Source organism: Nicotiana tabacum, chromosome 14 (genome assembly GCF_000715075.1).
Source record: "Nicotiana tabacum cultivar K326 chromosome 14, ASM71507v2, whole genome shotgun sequence".
NCBI lineage: Eukaryota > Viridiplantae > Streptophyta > Magnoliopsida > Solanales > Solanaceae > Nicotiana > Nicotiana tabacum.
In genome coordinates this window covers 23511425-23528986 of record NC_134093.1, presented here as the reverse complement: position 1 = coordinate 23528986, position 17562 = coordinate 23511425, and the positions used below count along the sequence as shown (strand labels likewise).

At 32.4% G+C, this 17562-nt stretch overlaps 2 protein-coding genes across 3 annotated transcripts; both read right to left on the bottom strand.

Annotated features, from left to right (window-relative positions):
• Nucleotides 1-15: 15 nt before the first annotated feature.
• On the bottom strand, nt 16-1674 carry LOC107808583 (dirigent protein 16-like). Its single transcript, XM_075229417.1, has 2 exons — nt 1141-1674; nt 16-476 (listed from the first exon to the last, which is right to left on the bottom strand). The coding sequence occupies exons 1-2, from the start codon at nt 1589-1591 to the stop codon at nt 181-183; spliced, it is 747 nt and encodes a 248-aa protein (XP_075085518.1). The 5' UTR covers nt 1592-1674; the 3' UTR covers nt 16-180.
• Nucleotides 1675-3122: 1448 nt separating this feature from the next.
• LOC107808581 (uncharacterized) lies at nt 3123-9234 on the bottom strand. Of its 2 annotated transcripts, none has more exons than XM_075229416.1 (13): nt 9102-9234; nt 8168-8408; nt 7703-7779; nt 7258-7417; nt 7026-7050; nt 6546-6635; nt 6077-6149; nt 5924-5997; nt 5554-5623; nt 4739-4810; nt 4356-4489; nt 4196-4269; nt 3123-3455 (listed from the first exon to the last, which is right to left on the bottom strand). In XM_075229416.1, the coding sequence occupies exons 2-13, from the start codon at nt 8370-8372 to the stop codon at nt 3364-3366; spliced, it is 1146 nt and encodes a 381-aa protein (XP_075085517.1). In that variant the 5' UTR covers nt 8373-8408; nt 9102-9234; the 3' UTR covers nt 3123-3363. The 2 variants fall into 2 exon arrangements, with proteins under 2 accessions (XP_075085517.1, XP_016488594.1); XM_016633108.2 differs by having other exon boundaries at nt 6077-6248; nt 9102-9233.
• Between the last annotated feature and the right edge of the window lie 8328 nt (nt 9235-17562).

Below are 17562 nucleotides of genomic sequence, written 5' to 3'. Positions count from 1 at the left end.
CATTCAGAGAGGATGTTAAGGAACACCAAAAGATATCTGTTTATATTCACTGCCACAATAAGAAAGATATGAAACACAAACCAAAGCTGATATAAATAGTCATCACATAAAAACAATTCAGAAATTAAAACAAACTCTTGTCTTTTTCCCCTTCTAAGTAATACGCACAGAATTAGACTTTCAGTAAGTAAGATGAACAGTGATCCTCAACAATGTCTCAGCACCATCAGTAACATGTTGACCAGCTGGTATAAGTGAACGAACTTCAGCAAATCCACATGCATTCTTGAATTTACCAGTTCCTCCTGTAACTGAAAGCCTTGACATTGTACTTCCAATTCTAAAAACTCCAAAAAAGTTAAGACTATCACCATATTCTCCTCCTTCAAACATAGCTGTAAATGCCATCATTTGAGTACTTCCATCTGCTGAACTTGCAACATATACTCCTTGTGCTTTTCCAAGATTTTGGGTACCTGTAAAAAATTAAAACTCACTCAGTATTTATCTTCTAAAGCCTAAAGGAGCATTTAGAAGGGGACTCTTGGAGCAACGGGTAAAGTTGTCTCCGTGTCACCTATAATTACGGGTTTGAACTGTGAAATCAGCCGTTGATACTTGCATCAGGTAGGCTGCCTACATCACATTTCTTGGGATGCGGCCCCTCCCCGGACCGCGTAAACGCGGGATGCACCGGGCTGTCATGCCCTAAAGGAGCATTTGCACAAATGACCTTTCTTGACGCCACTATTTTAGTTGTGCTCGGTTAGCTCAGTGGGCTAAATTTGTCTACAAGAACGAAAAATTCATCCAACTACTTTTAAAGGCGAAAGTTAGGCCACTAGGCTAACGAGGACAAAATTTAAAGAGTGCCCTCAAACAAGGTCATGCAATGCAAATAATCCCAGCCTTACAGTCCTAAATTTGTACTAAAATCAGAAAAAAACATATGTTCTTAACATTTCAATCTCCTTTGAAAAAAATGACGTCAAAAGCTAATAAAATAAGAACTTAAGATCCTAATGTCATGAAAACATCCTAATTAAAGAATATGTAACTGTTAGTGCACTTTTCAATTTCTTCAAAATGAAATCAGTTTAGAAAAGAAAGGGAGGGTAAAATATTACGTGTCAACGGTACCTAAATCAGGGGATGAAGTCAAGAAGTCATCGATAACAGTGATCGTTCCGAAGCCAAGTCCTAAGCCATCAGGGCCTAATTGAGTATTCACAGCTTGTGCATTGTTGTTATTTCCACCAGCAAATAGTGTACCTGCTAATCCTGTCCCTAATGGAACACCATTGATATTGAATGTTGGCATAGCACCATTAGCATTTGGAATTGCTACACCATCTTTTGGTGGTTGAAAACCAAGTGGTGTAGCAAATGGAACTTGTCCACTATAAATATTGCCTAATAAACCAGTTATTGGCCTAGCTGTTGGATTATTTCCTCCCAGAATATCATGCATGTACAATTCCAAGATTGGTTCTTGTGGTGTTACAGTATCAATTGCAGCTACAAATGCTGCAAATTTGATGGCTAAAAATAGAATTGTGAGAAAAAGGGAGGATGGTGATTGCTTGAACATTTTGAGAATTTGTTTTTTTTTTTTTTGTATTCTTGTTGGTTTTGGATTGAGATGTTTTATTTGGTTGAATATGGAAATGAACATAAGGTTGGTTCTTTATATAGAGATGTGATTGTATGGAAATAGGTGGATTTGTTGTGAGACTCAAGAATGGTGTTGTTGGAGTTTACTTAGTGTGGCAAGTACAACAGAACCTTACAAAATTTTCATAATACTTTATGTACTAACAGGAAGGTCAAGCCAATAATAACATTATCTGGACAGTGTTTGCAATAATAAAAATATTTTACAAGGGGTCACATCTCTTCTTTTGAAAAAAAAAACAACCTTATTTTTTTCTATTATATTAGAGATTAAGTAAGGAGGAGGAAAAGGGAGATCAAGAATTAAACATACATCTATTGTGTGAGAGACTTCCACTGATACCACTAGACTGTAAGTTTTGGTGGTCGTATCTCTCTTTATCCTGAAATTCGTTAATTTTTCATTATGTAATACATGTTAATTAGTCCTTATAGTTTTTAATTTGATTTATGTACATATCTCAATGGAAAGGTGAAATTAATCCAACACAATGATATATAGTAGCCAACTTGTAAACCTACTCCATCTTAGTTGTCACTTTGGTACTTCTTAATTTTTATTTCTTCTTTCTGTTTCCCAAATTATCATCAGTTAATTGGATGCTATTATTACTCCCTTCTAAGAACGTCACTATATAATATATATATATATATATATATATATATATATATATATATATATATATATACAAACTTTTTTTTCTTTAACTACGGATTTCTTAAAATAATTTTTGATTTAATCAGTCATAACTCATGAGTATATATATAATAAACATCAATTGACTCCACCAACTATCATTGCACTTAAGTTGATCCAACTTAAATCATGTTTGATTGTCAGTGAACTGAATAAAATTCTATAAGCGGTATAGTTAAAATGAGTATAATTTCTCAATTAAGGTCATGAACTTTCCATGTTCTTGTCTTCTGTCCATCTCTAACAAAATTTGACCATTGTCCTACCAACAATAACTATATGGTGATCTAACTTTGAAATGGCATGCAATGCGAATTAGTCGAGATTAAGTTTTAGTCATGCTAGCAGTGGCGAAGCCAGAAATTTCACTAAGGGTGTTCAAGATTTAATATATGTATATAAAAAGTAAACTTTGATTTACATATGCAGTATAATTTTTTGATGAAAGGTGTTCAATTGACTACCCTTCACTGTATGTGATTACGCCACTGCATGCTAGTACGTGTATTTTAAGAATCTTGAACTCTTATTAAAATTTTATATGCTAATAGAGAATGTAGAGACCTCCTAGCTAGTTTTAGTGAAACTAATTTTTTATTTATTTATTTTATTGGATTTAAGACATTTTTAAACGAAACGACATGAATATTGAGAATTTATATAACCGACCGGCCCGACCCCCAACTTCTCGTTATTGTTCTAAAAAGCCACAGCTAGCTTAAATTTTAGACATGAGCACCTTAGAACAATGAAGAAAAGAATAGAGAGATAAAAATACATTTAAAAGAAGAGAGACACATGATACATAATAAGTGGTAAAATGGGTAAATGAAGGGTGATAATTGGCTCTGTAAATTTATTTGTAACACGAAATAACCATTTATTACCCACTTATCAACCATTGAATTCATGTGAATTTTGTCATCCATTGGTTGCTCATTTTACCCATTTTACCACCTTTTGGCTACAACAGACTTATCCAGCAGTAAAAATCACACTGAAGTTGAGTTGTCCATTTCCTGTTTTGGCTCTTCATGATCCATCACTTTGGTCTGTCTTACTGCTGGCAATATCAATTTCCACACTACATTCAAGAGAGTTGAAAAATGTTAGAGATGCATGAATTGCACATACTATTTTCGGGTTAATTTCACGTATGGTAATCCAACTTTCATTTTTGCACCAAAGTTATTAAACTAATCTTGTAACGAAAAATAACTCAACCATGCATACATATCACATAAAAAGAAATGCAAGAATATGCTAAATTCTGTCCTGAAAACACTAGTATGCTACCACTTCAACAACTCACCTTATAATATCGACGTGGTGCCACGTAGATATTATGTAGAGTGAGTTGCTGATGTGGCTATCTTATACATGTGACAGCATACTTGCGTTTTTGGGACCGGACTTAGCATTAGGCATTTTTTAATTTCTGCAATATATAGCTCTTTGAATTTGGTGCAATAAACCGAAAATTAGATGTCCATCCTTGAAATTACCCCTAGTTTTCTCCACAGGGCACATTTGTAACAGACTTCCAAAACTTGAAAGCATAGCAAGTTTGTCATTCTTTTTTCTTTTCAAATGGATAGGAAAATATATGGTTTCTCAGAATCTTATGGAAACATCATTTTAGGGGAGCCTTGGCGTAACTGGTAAGTTGCTGCCACGTGACCAGGAGGTCACGGGTTCGAGCCGTAGAAACAGCCTCTTGCAGAAATACAGGGTGTGTGATCCCGCCCTTCCCTGGACCCCGTGCATATTGGGAGCTTAGTGCACCGGACCCTTCAAAAATGAGAAGAGGATACATAAACTTACAATAGATTGTAGCAGCAAACCACTCATTGACTATCTTAACCCAAGTACTAGCCCAGCCAACATCAATACTCCATCTGTTAAAACAAGAAAATGAATCAAAGTAATGTTGCTAGCACAAGTTCAATAATATGTATTGGTGGGAGAATATTAATATACTTACTTTCTAGGCAAGCCATCTAGATTCCAACTGATGAATAGCATAGCAAAATACATTGCTCCTAAGGAGAACACTAGATGAAAGAATCCATATTTATAGGGAATGTCATCTTCCGATTGAACTTTATCCTTGCGAAACTATAACACAAGCAAAAGCATGTAGTCATGTCTCAGCAAAAAAGAAGAAAACACACTATCAGATAATTTGGGATTTTGCGCATTCTCTTCAACTGTTAGGGGCTAATGATTCTATTTTCAATTTTTGAAGTTGCTTCAGTTTTTTATCTATCTGAGTCAATCAAATTACATTGGCTTTTGCAGCCTAGTCTTGAGTTATATAGAGTTCCACATTGGGTATAAAAGGATATCTAAAGGGGTATAAGCTACCTGAAATGTTTGTGAATCAATGCCAGTTGAGAATGTTGCCATGACGATGGCGCATATACCAATCAAGAAACCCTATAATTAACAAGGAAAAGAATAATAATGAACTAGTCAAACATGTGTTATAAGAGATATAGAGCTGATTCAACACCTTATTTCTGTTCTCAATGAGAAATGCGAATATGATGTATGTTTGTGCAAGCATTAATAGCCTCAAATACATGACTTAATCTTGAATAGGAGGTCTACCAATTATGTAGTGTAGTGGATTCTTCTTTGCCAACAGGTACTGATTCGTTGAGTAGATTATGTCGTCATGAAGCTAAAATATATGATTATGAATGTCTGCAATTGTTACAATATGTTCTCTTGGTTTTCAAAGGTTTATATATAGTGTTTCATGGCAATCAAACATTTATAGTGTCACATATACTTACTACAACGGATAAGGCTCATTCCTTCCTACATTCCAGTGGATATTCTAATCGGCAACTATATATATCTAGCTTCAGTTCTCATTCAGAAATTTCAGCATTCATGCTAGCCTTTTTCTATCTATTGACTGTTGGCGGTGATAGCATTCTGCAGAAATATCGAAGGTCTGTGGACGAGATTTAAAGATCCATTTCATGAACAAAGCTATAGCAGACTTAAGGAACAAAAAGTATGCCTGCATTTGATATCCTCTTAAAATTGCTTGGTCACTGCTAAGTATTACTAGCAAGCTACTGAAGTTGATGATATTAACTTGCATAAAGTTAGATCAAGAAGTTTGATAAGCATGACTAGAAGTAAGCAAAAGAAGAAAAGACGCTTACAATTACAGTAGTCCAACCACCATTCCCACTGTTTTGCTGCTGAGGGCTGCATTTTAGGGTGGCAGGCTCGCTGAAAACAAAGTGTAATCAAAATAGGCTTCATCGCATAAGTGACAACCAAAAAGCTACCCTATTAAGGGGCACGAATTGTAAGTTATCGTTTTAATCATGCACTCGCTCGTATTATCAAATATGCTTTAGTTATAGATGATCAATCATCAAACACTTGAGCATATCTCAAAATTATTCGAACGAATAAGGAAGTTAGGAACTCAAATGCCCCTGGCAAAAGTATTATATTTTGTTCATTGATTTAACAGTAAGAGGTGGACATGTCTAAAATTTACATTCTAAGCACAGCATTTCTGACCTTCGAATAGCACTCCAACAGAGAAAGACAACATAAGAAGCCATAATCCCTGAAGATAAGAGTCCCCTATTAACCTGTGAAAAAGAAAAACAAGTATTAGTAACACATGAAGTCATTTTCAATGCAAACTAATTTGTTACTATAAAAGCATACCTTAGAGTGTAAGGATACAGCCATCATTACTACCAGCAAAATTGCAGTCCAGGAGATGAAGAATATGTTCAAACTGCATGATGTTTTGGAGGCATAAAGCACATACATCACCAAAATTCCACAAATGGACGCGATGTAACATATTGTCGACATGAATAAACCAAGAGAGCAGCTGCTATCACAAAAAATGATGTAATGTAAGTACACCATATTAAAGAGTAAGGCCTCGAGATGATTAGACATACTTTTTATACTATTTAATAGTTCCACTCGCAAAAATTGATAGAAACGACCATAGATGAGTTAAATGGTCTTAGAAACCAGAATCTCAGAAACACACTGTAGCAACTAGCAAGGGTATACATCATCAAGAGTTCCAAATGATCCTTTTTTTAATGTTTTTCATATTAAAGCATAACAGGTGCACTTGCTCTAGAGAAATAAATAAGGCTGAAAATGATAACCACACCTTTGTTTCTTTCTTTCATCAGGCATCCAGTAGTTATTCCACCATGTAATGAACTCGATCACGCTTATCAGCTGGAGGACGAGAAAAACCCTGCAAGTACATAACAAAAACCAGTATTGAACTTTAAATTATTATGGTCACTGCAGCTCCAAACCGAATATAAGAATATTATCAGTGTTATTTACATATAAGGAAGTTTGAAAACTTTGTGCCACTATTTTTTACCCTTGTAGTAGTTGTCACATTCAACTATCTAGTTCAAGCTCTGATAGGAAGGAAATTTTTTGTTGCTCTTTTATTGATAAACCAATTAACCAAACGCCTCGACTTAGGAAAATTTCAGTCGTACACTTGCTTCATGGACTGCAACTAGCTATGTGTAATGTTTTGATATTTAAAAGCTGGATATAAGGTGGCAATAATCTAGTTATTGACTATCTATGTTAGAAGAGAAATAAAAACGATGGACGTGAATATTACCCTGCACCAACTCGAGCGAATTCACCTGCAAGAAAAAGAGCAATTTCCGTTTACATTTGGTATATAATGAGTGGATAAATATAAACGGACATTCTATAGAGAAAAATTAATAATATGAAAGTTGAACTTATAATGGAAAATTTTGCATGAAGCTAAAATGAAATGCTGTGATCAGAAAACGTAAGCATTCACTTTGGGATTTTCTTATTGCATTTATCCTCAAGAGACTTACCATATAACTGGATGTAATCCGAGGGGATAAAAAATGGAATCACCATAAAAATTATCAGCATAACAAACTTCAAAATCCACCATCCAGAGTGCCATGCGTTGCGAACTTCACACAATTTGCTTGTGAAACATGTTGTAAGAAACATTACTAAAAAGAAAATCTAACAATGTATGTCAAGGATGCAAGAACAAAAGAACTCTGTCAAACTAAAAAGTACCATTAAAGAACAGAAGGAAATGTTTCAAATTTTCACATATTTATACAGAAACACATTCTCCATTCTGGAACTTCTTTACTATTAAATCATATATAAGTATTAAAAGACTTTCTGAAAAATGTTTTAAATCAAATTGAAGATATACCAATCCGAGCAATCAGCAGAGGCATATTATTATGAGTTTAAGCAAAGGAGAGAAGTCATTGTCACTTTTAAACGAAAGGATACAAAGCAACCTAAACTCACACGAAGAACCCCCATTGTATGAGAACATTCACTTCCACCAATTCCACATGCTTTTGAATCTGCATAAAAAGGAGGAAACAGGAATCAGAGTCCATGTTAGAGTTACTAGAAGAAGTTAAATGGTAATTTAGCTAACAAGATGAGTATGGGAAATATATCATATAGTTTCGAGTGGCATATTTTGTGAAAGCATTGAAAAACAGTTGTAGAGAAAGCAAAATTTTAAGCCATATGCAAGAAGGAAATGTTGCCGCTAGAAAATCCACAACGGATCCTGTCCTTCAAATCGCACGGATTTGGTATAATATCGATGATCTCGATGAGATTGATATTCCAATCTTTCTTCTTAGAACGTATTGATTTGACCCCATAGGCGGGACACCAGAATCCCGTATTTCTTCTAGAGAATCTCCTAATTGTAGTTAACAAAAAAGAATTTTGACTTACAATGAAGCAGAGGAAGAGCCCTTTCTCCATAATCACGTACGAACCAAGCTATAAGATTTGTTATCAAGAATATAATGCCATAGGAATAACGAGCTCGCAATGTACTCTTGCTTTTAATTGAATATTCCATACTCTTCTGTTGTAATACCATAGGGATTTCTCCCCATTGATCTACCTCATTGTTATCTATTTTGTCCTCTACCATCTTGCCTCAACCTTTAAATCAGTGGCACCCTTCCTGCTGTAAGAGGTAAAGCCAAAATCTTTGAGTATGCATTTCTTTTACTACACAAAAGTATCACATTATAGTTTGTAAAAATTGTATAGCTTGCACAGCATGGAACAACATCATAGTCAAACACTCACAAATTGCTTACATTGCCAGTCTCAAGCCCGGATAAAGGAGGGCGGAGGGTTGTGGCAGGCTGACAGTCAGCGTAAAACTAGCCAATTTATGATGGATGTTCACAAAAAAAAAAAAAAAATACAATGAAGAGTTCTAGGTAAAACTATTAAGTTTTCTCTATCTGATTACCAACTATTAACTACCAAAGAAAATTAGCTTTTTGGATTTCACACCAAAGACAGAGGATAAAGCATGTATATAACTATTTCTGCTTTGGGGTAAGCATTAAGCAAGACAATAATAGAATTGCTTAAAATTCCAGTATAGCCAAAATGCACCTTCATTTCTTCCAATAGAATTGGAGTTTGAAGCAAGTAATGGTTAAACTATTGTAAGCTTGTTTAAACCACAAGTAAGCCTATATATTAACCAAAATAGGGACAATCTCAGTGTATATGGAATGAAAAAAGCAACTTAAGAACTAGTAAAAAGAGAATTCTTAGATTATACGAAACATTTACTTCAGACAATAGCAGCATTTCAAGAATGTTAGTGAATAAAGTGTCAAAGCAGAAGGTAAATACTAACCTTTTCTTTTCTTGAAGCTGGAGCGGGAGGGGTGAGTTGAGACTTAGAGTGATAGTAAACAATACACTCTAAATCGTGTGAGAGAGGATGAGGCTTTTATAATTTTATATTAAAAATTGCTACGAGAATGATTGGTTTTAATTTATAAAGAAAAGCTTGTATTAAATAATTCAAGCATGAATAACAACTACCAACTTTTCACATGCAGAGTACCCTGACGAGAACTATAGGAGCGAATACGTGTTCGAATTATTCCTTTAATATTAATGTGTGTGTATATATATATATATATATATATATATATATATATATAACAATGTTGCAGTGTTAAAAAATTCATTCATTTTTACATACCGTTACTATATATCTCCTTTATCGTTAATGTTCTTTCTATGGGGAACCACTTCTAACCATCTGCCTAGTCTTCTCTTCTCTTCTATATATATATAATTTTTTTTCGTTAAAAAGATATATAACATAATTTTTGTGTGACTATAAAAACTTAATGAGAAGTTTAATTTAAATTGTTTCTAAATTTTAAACATAGTCATTCTTTTTTAAATAAATTAAAAAAAAAATACTGTCACATCAACTAGAATGGAAAGAGTACATTAGTAGTGCATATATATAAGTTTATAGACTGAACAAACTTGCGACACCCGCAAGAGTAACGCCTCATAATTCTCGCACATATATAATAGTCAAAGTCATGGTTTCACGCCTTCACGAATCACGAACATTCTTTAGTAAAGGATGCCATTTCACACGCCTTAGCAAAAATAATTTTATGCTAGTAAATAATGAAGTACTATTCTTTTATTTATATAATTCTAACAATAGCGTCACGAGACTCCTATATAGTCTTATTGTCCTTTATATTGTACCTTCTCACACCCTTGTTATGTGGAAAAAAAAACATACCCATGCATATATTTTTTAAGAATGATTGGTTTCAGAAACAGCTGCAAGGTTCTAGCAAGGTTGATATATAAAACAGTAAAAAGATTTTATTATTGCACTAATGATATATATGATTACGTTAATTTTCAGTATTCAAGTATTGAATACTCAACACCAAACCAAGAACAGTGAAAATGTTTCCCCACGTCAGTGTGGAGGAGGTCATATATTTGCTTTTTTTTTTTAACTTTTTGAATACAGCGGTAGAGCCGGAGCCAATTTATTTTAGTAAGGGATGTCAAAATATAAAAAAAATTAATCGCACGAAGAAGCTTATATATATTTTATCCTAATTATACAGTATAATTTTGTGACACCGCTTGCTTAAAAGTAGCTCCGCCATTATTTACATACAACTTAAATGCATTGAGTTAGGCCCGAGTTCTTTTTGCGGATTTTTTTTTTTTGAACTTGTTAGTCCAAAGCATTAAAACTGAAGCAATTTTCAAAAAAGAAAAAACCAAAAGACAAAAGTAAAAGAGTGAATAGGAAGAAAGAGGCGATATGGGGTTGTAAATGCAAACACTTTGATTGTTGTTGAAGACTTAGCGCCATGCAAAGCCGAACAGAAGATGACAAGCTTAGGTTATTTATTTAGCTTTGACAGCCATGCATTTTTTGTCCCTTTTTTTTTCTATAAATAATGGGGTCCATATAATTTACGCGTTTGAGGGGAATTATATTACCGTTGGACAGAGGGAACGGTGCTCGAGGCTACAATTTCATATTCCTATTAATTAGACACTAAACGAATCAAAATAGTTTTTTTGAAGTGAAGTTGTGTTTGAACATACATTTTATTTAAAAAAAATTAAAGTTTTATGAGTGAAAGAAAAAATTTCATCCAAAAAATACTCTAAACCAGTTTTTAAAAACTTAAAAATTTATTTCAATTTTTTAAAAAAATGATCAAATTCTATAAACAAATATTGTTTTAATTTATTTTTCTTTTGAAAAAAAAGTAACAAAAATCTATGTCCAAACGGATCCTTATAACAATTGACCACGTATTTTGTATTTACTACATACCTAATTTGTAAAAGTGGGTTTAAGACCCTTCAAAATTTCAACAAAAAAAAATAGATTGCCTACACTTGCACTGGAATAAGAACTATGCTGCAGAGTTATAGGTTTTAATTTGCTGATTATTTGGCTAATTAAGCCATGGTTTTGTATTTATTCACTGGCGATTAATGGAAAAGTTAGTTACCAAAAAAATGTTATCAATTTTCTCTTTATATCCTATACATTTGGGATTAAAAGTTAATATTAGCTAGTAAGTGGCACCATATTCAAATCCATGTTCCTGTTTTTGTTTGATACTGCTTTTACAACAATGCCGACAATTATAATTATAAAGATGATATGAACTACTTTCTTTGTTCTTTTAGTACATTGATAAGATCTTAGTAATGATAAGTTGTTTGGTACGATATAATTGGTTTTAGTTGTGTCTTTTAGAGTGAGTCAGTGAGATAATTTTGGGAGGAAGTGAAATACTAGTGGAAATGGATTTGTTGAAGTTTAGCTGGAAGATAGGCATTAGCCAAGTCTTATGTGAAAGGGGACCTCCCTTAGCTCCTTCCACAAAATTTTGGAAAAATTGGAGCCGAGTCAAACACTACAAGAAAGAGCTCATTTTGTGGGGGGTTAATTTAAAGATTTGTGGCAGTTTTTGACCTCCACAAAATATATTGTGACGGATTTAAAAAATATCACAGTTACCTTCGCCACAAGCATTTCTGTGGGAGTTTTTAAGAACCTCCACGACAACCGTCACAAAATCAATTTATAATTTGTGGGGGGTTTTAGAGGCAATCAGTGACGGTTTATAACCTTCCAAATATGATCTCAATGTTTTAAAAAAATATTATGTGAGAGTTATAAACCCCCACAATTTCTATCTCAATCTTTAAAAAAAATTAAATACTGACAGCTTATAACTGCCAGAATATTTTTTTTCTATTCAAAATTTTAATTCTAGGATTCAATAAATACACCGTAAATTTAATTCCATTAAAAGTATCTAAACAAACCAACATCACAAATTCAAGTTCATATCAAACTAAGGTTATACAACACATACGGTATATGATAGCTTGAACATTTTACAATCTAGAGTAGGTCAACAATAAATAAATATATAAAAGTGACATGTATTTGCTTGGTGATCTATATTGTTGTCACCTCGTGATACTCTTCCGCCCATGAGTGAAGCAGACTCACTCTGCATATCACTATGCTGGAACTATGAAATAAACCAATAATTAATTTATTAAACTAAACCAAACCACACCAAAATTAAAATCTTTTGGAGCTAACTTCAAACAAAAGTAACAAAAAGTGCAAAAAAAATTCTGGAATAAATTAAAAATATATACTACTAGCTTACCTCAATATCTCATTTCTAGAGGAACTAACAACTACAAATATGAAACAAATTTGGTTACTTGATATAATCTAGGAAAAGAAGTAAAAGAATTGAAAATTTAGGAGATGAGCTAAGAAACATAACTTACCCCCAGTGTCATCATGCAAGCACATCAATCCTTTAAACCAAATCTGCATAAATTTAACATCCAATCAAGTTAGCTTCAACAAAGCTTTTTGTCTCTTGAACTACTTCATAGTAAGAGATCCTCTTAAAGGAAACACATGAGCACCATAAATTTAAAAAGAGGTGAATCAAATAAAAAGGGGTGAATCATATATGAACATCATTTCTAAACATACTTTTAAATCAAATATGAATACCATTCTAAGCATACCTATAAACCAAAAAAAAAAAAAAAGAACTACTTAATTATTGTTACCTTCAGATAAGGCACATATTTAATAAAGTCAGAAACAACATTTCTCTTTACTACATCATCAATTAGATGGTATGTAACTAGTTGTACATACTCGTCACATGGCCAAAAAGTGTTCAAGTTCTTGCTTTTGATATGTCTCATTCTAGTATATTTCTTCTTCCATCTCTTCTCACATATCATACAAATTAAATCTTTTGGCTATGGATGCACAACACATCATCTACATAATACACCTTTTGTGCTTGAGATGCTTCAATGTAAGGCTCAGGTTCTTCGCTCTCTATCTCTAGTAACCAAATAAAAAATTATAGTTCACTGTTTTTTTTCAAAATAAATTAAGCATCAGTGGTATACTAATAATTAACCTACCCAAAAATCCCCAAGATTAAAATTCACTGTAAGACCTTAGCAAGTAAAAGAGATACTAAAGACCATATAGTTTCTTGAGATTTTCCAATGTAGATGTTAGAGATAACATTAGCAAATACCCTGTCTGAAGAATCCCGATGTGCTCTCGCACAATTATTAATATATGGGTCTCTTCAAGCAATTTTAACATCATACAACATAATTAAATTATGGTTGGAATTTGAAAAAGCTTTACGTTAAGTGAAAAGCTCTTTACAGAAACACTGGGTAATCTTTAATCAAAAGTAAAAGATCTAATAGCGGAGGTACCGTTTGTTTAAAGTATTCATATATTTTGAAGCATATATATTTAACAAGATTTACTCAATCATATTCTTCAAGAAGGACTATTCCAAGACAGATTGTCCATAAAGGTTTTATTACTGGTTCAAGCAATAACTAAACTACAACTGAAAATCACAAATTCCATGGCTACTGAGATAAAGAAAACAAATTGAGTTAAGAGAAAAGGAAAAAATTACCTTAATACGAGTAGCGGCATTCTAAAGTTAATTTGCCCAAAAGGATACTTCCCTTCAGAAAAACCCATGTCATCTTCAAGCCTGAAAATAATTGAATAAAAAACCATTAAACTGAAAAATGGCTCCTTGGTGGGAATGAAAAGGCGGTACCCCTTTGGGGCAACGAAAAATACGTAATCCCTTATCTTAAAAGTCAATGTAGGAGCCATAAATTGAGAAGAAGAAGAATACCTAAACGTAATTAAACTAGATCAAAATTAAAGCAGATGAAGAAAGAACGTACCTGAAGCAATTGAAGCGAAAGGAAGTCACAGGGAAGAAGGCAGTTCAGCCGAATTGTTGAAAAGAGAAAACCTTGAGGCATAGTGTAATTAAAAGAGGGAAAGATTTGGGAAATCTTTTGAAATGGGAGGGAGAAATTACCGCGTCTGTTTTTGGAGCAAACAAGAATGAAAATTTTAAGCAACAAAACCAAACTAGTTGAGAAAATTAAATTTTGTTTTTAATAACAAAAATATTTTTGGCATCAATAAAATTGCTAAAATCTCTATATTAGATAAATGCAATAATATTTTAATTGGTATGATGAAAATAACGAAAATCCAAGTGCTTAGTTTTGTTAGTATTATTTATATCCTTTCAAAATTTAAATTATCTCAAATAAAATGATAAAACAAAAATTATGTGTATATAATTATAAAGCTTAAATATCTTTCAGGTAAATATTGCGCGCGCCTGACGTATGGTCGTTAAGGTGTTGTTTACGGTCAATCTAAAGCGTACTATATCACAACAATGATTTATACTTGCCTTCGAGCCTATATTTTTTACATAGCCTTAAGGTAAGTTATTTCTTACTATTCGCCAGGCATTAAAAATATATAAACATTCATCAATAAGATCTTTATTACTTATATTTATATATTTTTTTGTCTCATTCTACTATTTAGCTACTACTGCCTTATTCTTTCTAATTGTAAAATTTTATCACGATCTCAATTTCCTCCGTAGGATGTCGTGATGCACCTAGTCTCAAAAACTTTTACAAAAGAAACCTCACAATAAGAATAATTTTGTGAAGGTTAGAACAAAAACGCCACAAATAAAATATATATTGGGGTCTTCTACAACCCTCACAAATAAGCTGCCATAAAAAGAATTATTTTGTGGGGATTGACACAAACGCTACAAAATAAATGTATAGTGGAGGTTTTGTATAAACTCTATAAATAAACCGCCGCAATTTAACAGATATTTTGTAGTAAAATGGGATCCTTCTATTCTTAATTAGAGGTTTTAGATTCGAGTCACGAGAGTAAAAAAAAATATTGGTCGAGACCGTTTTCTCATTTAATAGGCCTTATTAGGCACGGATCCAAATTAGTTGGGACTCCAATATAAATATCGTACACCAAATTGAAAACAAAAAAAATGAACTACTACAAAAGGTAAGTTCCAATATAAATAAATAATAAATATTTAAAGGGTCAAGAGAAGTTTCGTCCAAGTAGTAATGGCTATTTTTACTCTTATCATCTCACTAGAGCAAAATATGTTATAAGGAAATACTAAAGTTTTGCTCCTTTTTTTTTTTTTTTTTTTTTCATTTAGTACATTTCTTGATCTGCTATAGCTATTATTGTATTCGGAGGAGAATACAAATGAAGAGAACAGAATTGATGCAGCTGATTGGAATTGTTGTTCAAGAACACAATGAGAAACACGAAATTTCAAAGATCAATTCTTTAATTTTTTGTTCCTCAAGTTATATATAATCTAGTACATATAAAGAAAAAACTTTTGGGAATCGAAGATTATTATTATCAAAACCTATGCTTATTTTTTTTTTTTAAGAAACACCATGATAATATCGGATTTAAACTTTTATAAGATCAAGAATCTTACCATGTCAAATTCGAAATGATATGCATGCAAATAGATTTTACTAGTAGAACAATTATACATTATATTAAACTTTATAAGATTGATTTTTACTTGCTCAATTCAAGAAAGCGTAACAAATAAATCATACTTAAGTTTTAATCCTGACCATAATTAGGCAGAGTTGGATGAAGGGAACTTTTAATTTTATTGGATATCTTTTTTATTTTTGTAAATGTGAACAATATAAAAAGAAAAATCTTATAAGGATTGGAACATCCTTGGCGGGCTGCCCAGACTTCCACCTACGAGCTGGAGGTTCGATTCTTCATTTACGAATTCCTTCTCGAAAATAAAAATAATATTGTATAACCGCTTTCAAAATAATAGTCGAAAATCATATATATATATATTATATATAAAAAATATATAAATTTTATATACTCTTACGACTACATGGTATAATGAGTTTTGACTGCAGGCTAAAATTGATTTTTGTCCAATTCCCACCCCTTCCCCCTTCCTTCCATACTAGTAAATCCTTTCTTTAATTCACCGGAGGGTTAAATTCCGATTGTTGTCTCGTTCTATAACTCAGCAGTGATTACAAGCTGTCCAAATACTTTCTTAGCTTAGTTTGACTGTTCTTATTTAACCATGACTAACTTCTTTTGTATTTGTGCTTGTTATTTTGAGTTTTTAGATGGTGCATTGTTGGTTAGACCGACTGAATAGGCAGATAACTTTAGTTTATTTAGAGATATTCGTTGTGTAAATGTTAGCTATTTTATAATGTTCAATTATGCACTTCCTTTGTGTCAATTGAAAAATTATGAAATGCTTTAGTTTCATGTCAAAAGCTAACCTAAAATTTTAATGTCAAGTGACATATCAATTTCATTCCATATCATGCCAGATTATTTATTATAGATGTGTTGTAAAAACATTAAGAGGAGAAAATTAGGAGAGCTGCAACATGCTTATTAGAAGCTACTTGCTCAATTTTAGTATACTGCTTATTTGTGACATGCCACCTGGCATAATGACTTTATTTCATTCAATGAGTTTTTTTTTATCTTCCGTGTTACTTTTTAGGAGAGAATTATACAAAGATAACCCCTTTTATCTTGATTGAAACGTTTTTCATTTTTGATTTTTAAAAATACATATTAATTTACATTTTCTTACCTAAGTTCCTAACCAGATATGACTATGAAAACTACTGTAAAATGAGAAAATATGTGCATTTCTCCTAACGGGTTGCTTCTTTTGACATTTTAGCTCTCATGTTTTAAATATTCTCTTTTATTATAATTTTATGTAACACATATGGTATACATAAATTAAATTCAATTATGTTGTCATACCAACTTTGCATCGCTAGTTAAAATACGGAAAAGTCAAAAACCTCCATAAAACGTTTTCTGTACAGTTTGATTATAGCAATATAGTGTATTATTTAAAAGGCTCAACAAATCAAAAAGTTAATTTTTTTTCAATAGGCCATTAACAGAAATTGAAAAACTCTTAACCTTTGAAGTTCAACCTTCATTTTTAGAATTAAATTCTGATGAATTAAATCAATAGGCAAAAAGAAAAAGTAAATGCAAACTTGTGAGTGAACTCCATCATTCTTGTGGGCCCAATATAACTTGGCAGCTGATGTCACGTGTAGGACTCTAGCTAAAATAGCATGTCAAAAGATGGGCAAAATGGTCAACACAATGAATTATTTTTGTTGGAGCTACGGTCAGTAATCAATTCTTTCAGCCAATAGTATTGCACTATTTCAATAAAATATATAAATACCCTTATGACCCGTATTGAAACCGGATGCAGCTCAGTTGCTTACCGGAGGCAACTCAAACTCCCTCTTATTAATAGTAGGAAAATAATAAAAAGAAAAAAAAAACTTAA

Bases quoted from the DNA above. Each gene is read 5' to 3' on its own strand.
- LOC107808583 (XM_075229417.1), bottom strand. From the start codon at position 1,591: ATGTTCAAGCAATCACCATCCTCCCTTTTTCTCACAATTCTATTTTTA. The intron at 477-1,140 runs GTACCGTTGACA...AATTTTTTACAG, and splicing joins GACTTCATCCCCTGATTTAG to GTACCCAAAATCTTGGAAAA.
- LOC107808581 (XM_016633108.2), bottom strand. From the start codon at position 8,372: ATGGTAGAGGACAAAATAGATAACAATGAGGTAGATCAATGGGGAGAA. The intron at 7,780-8,167 runs GTAAGTCAAAAT...CTTTTTATGCAG, and splicing joins GGCTCTTCCTCTGCTTCATT to ATTCAAAAGCATGTGGAATT. The intron at 7,051-7,257 runs GTAAGTCTCTTG...TTTTTCTTGCAG, and splicing joins GGATTACATCCAGTTATATG to GTGAATTCGCTCGAGTTGGT.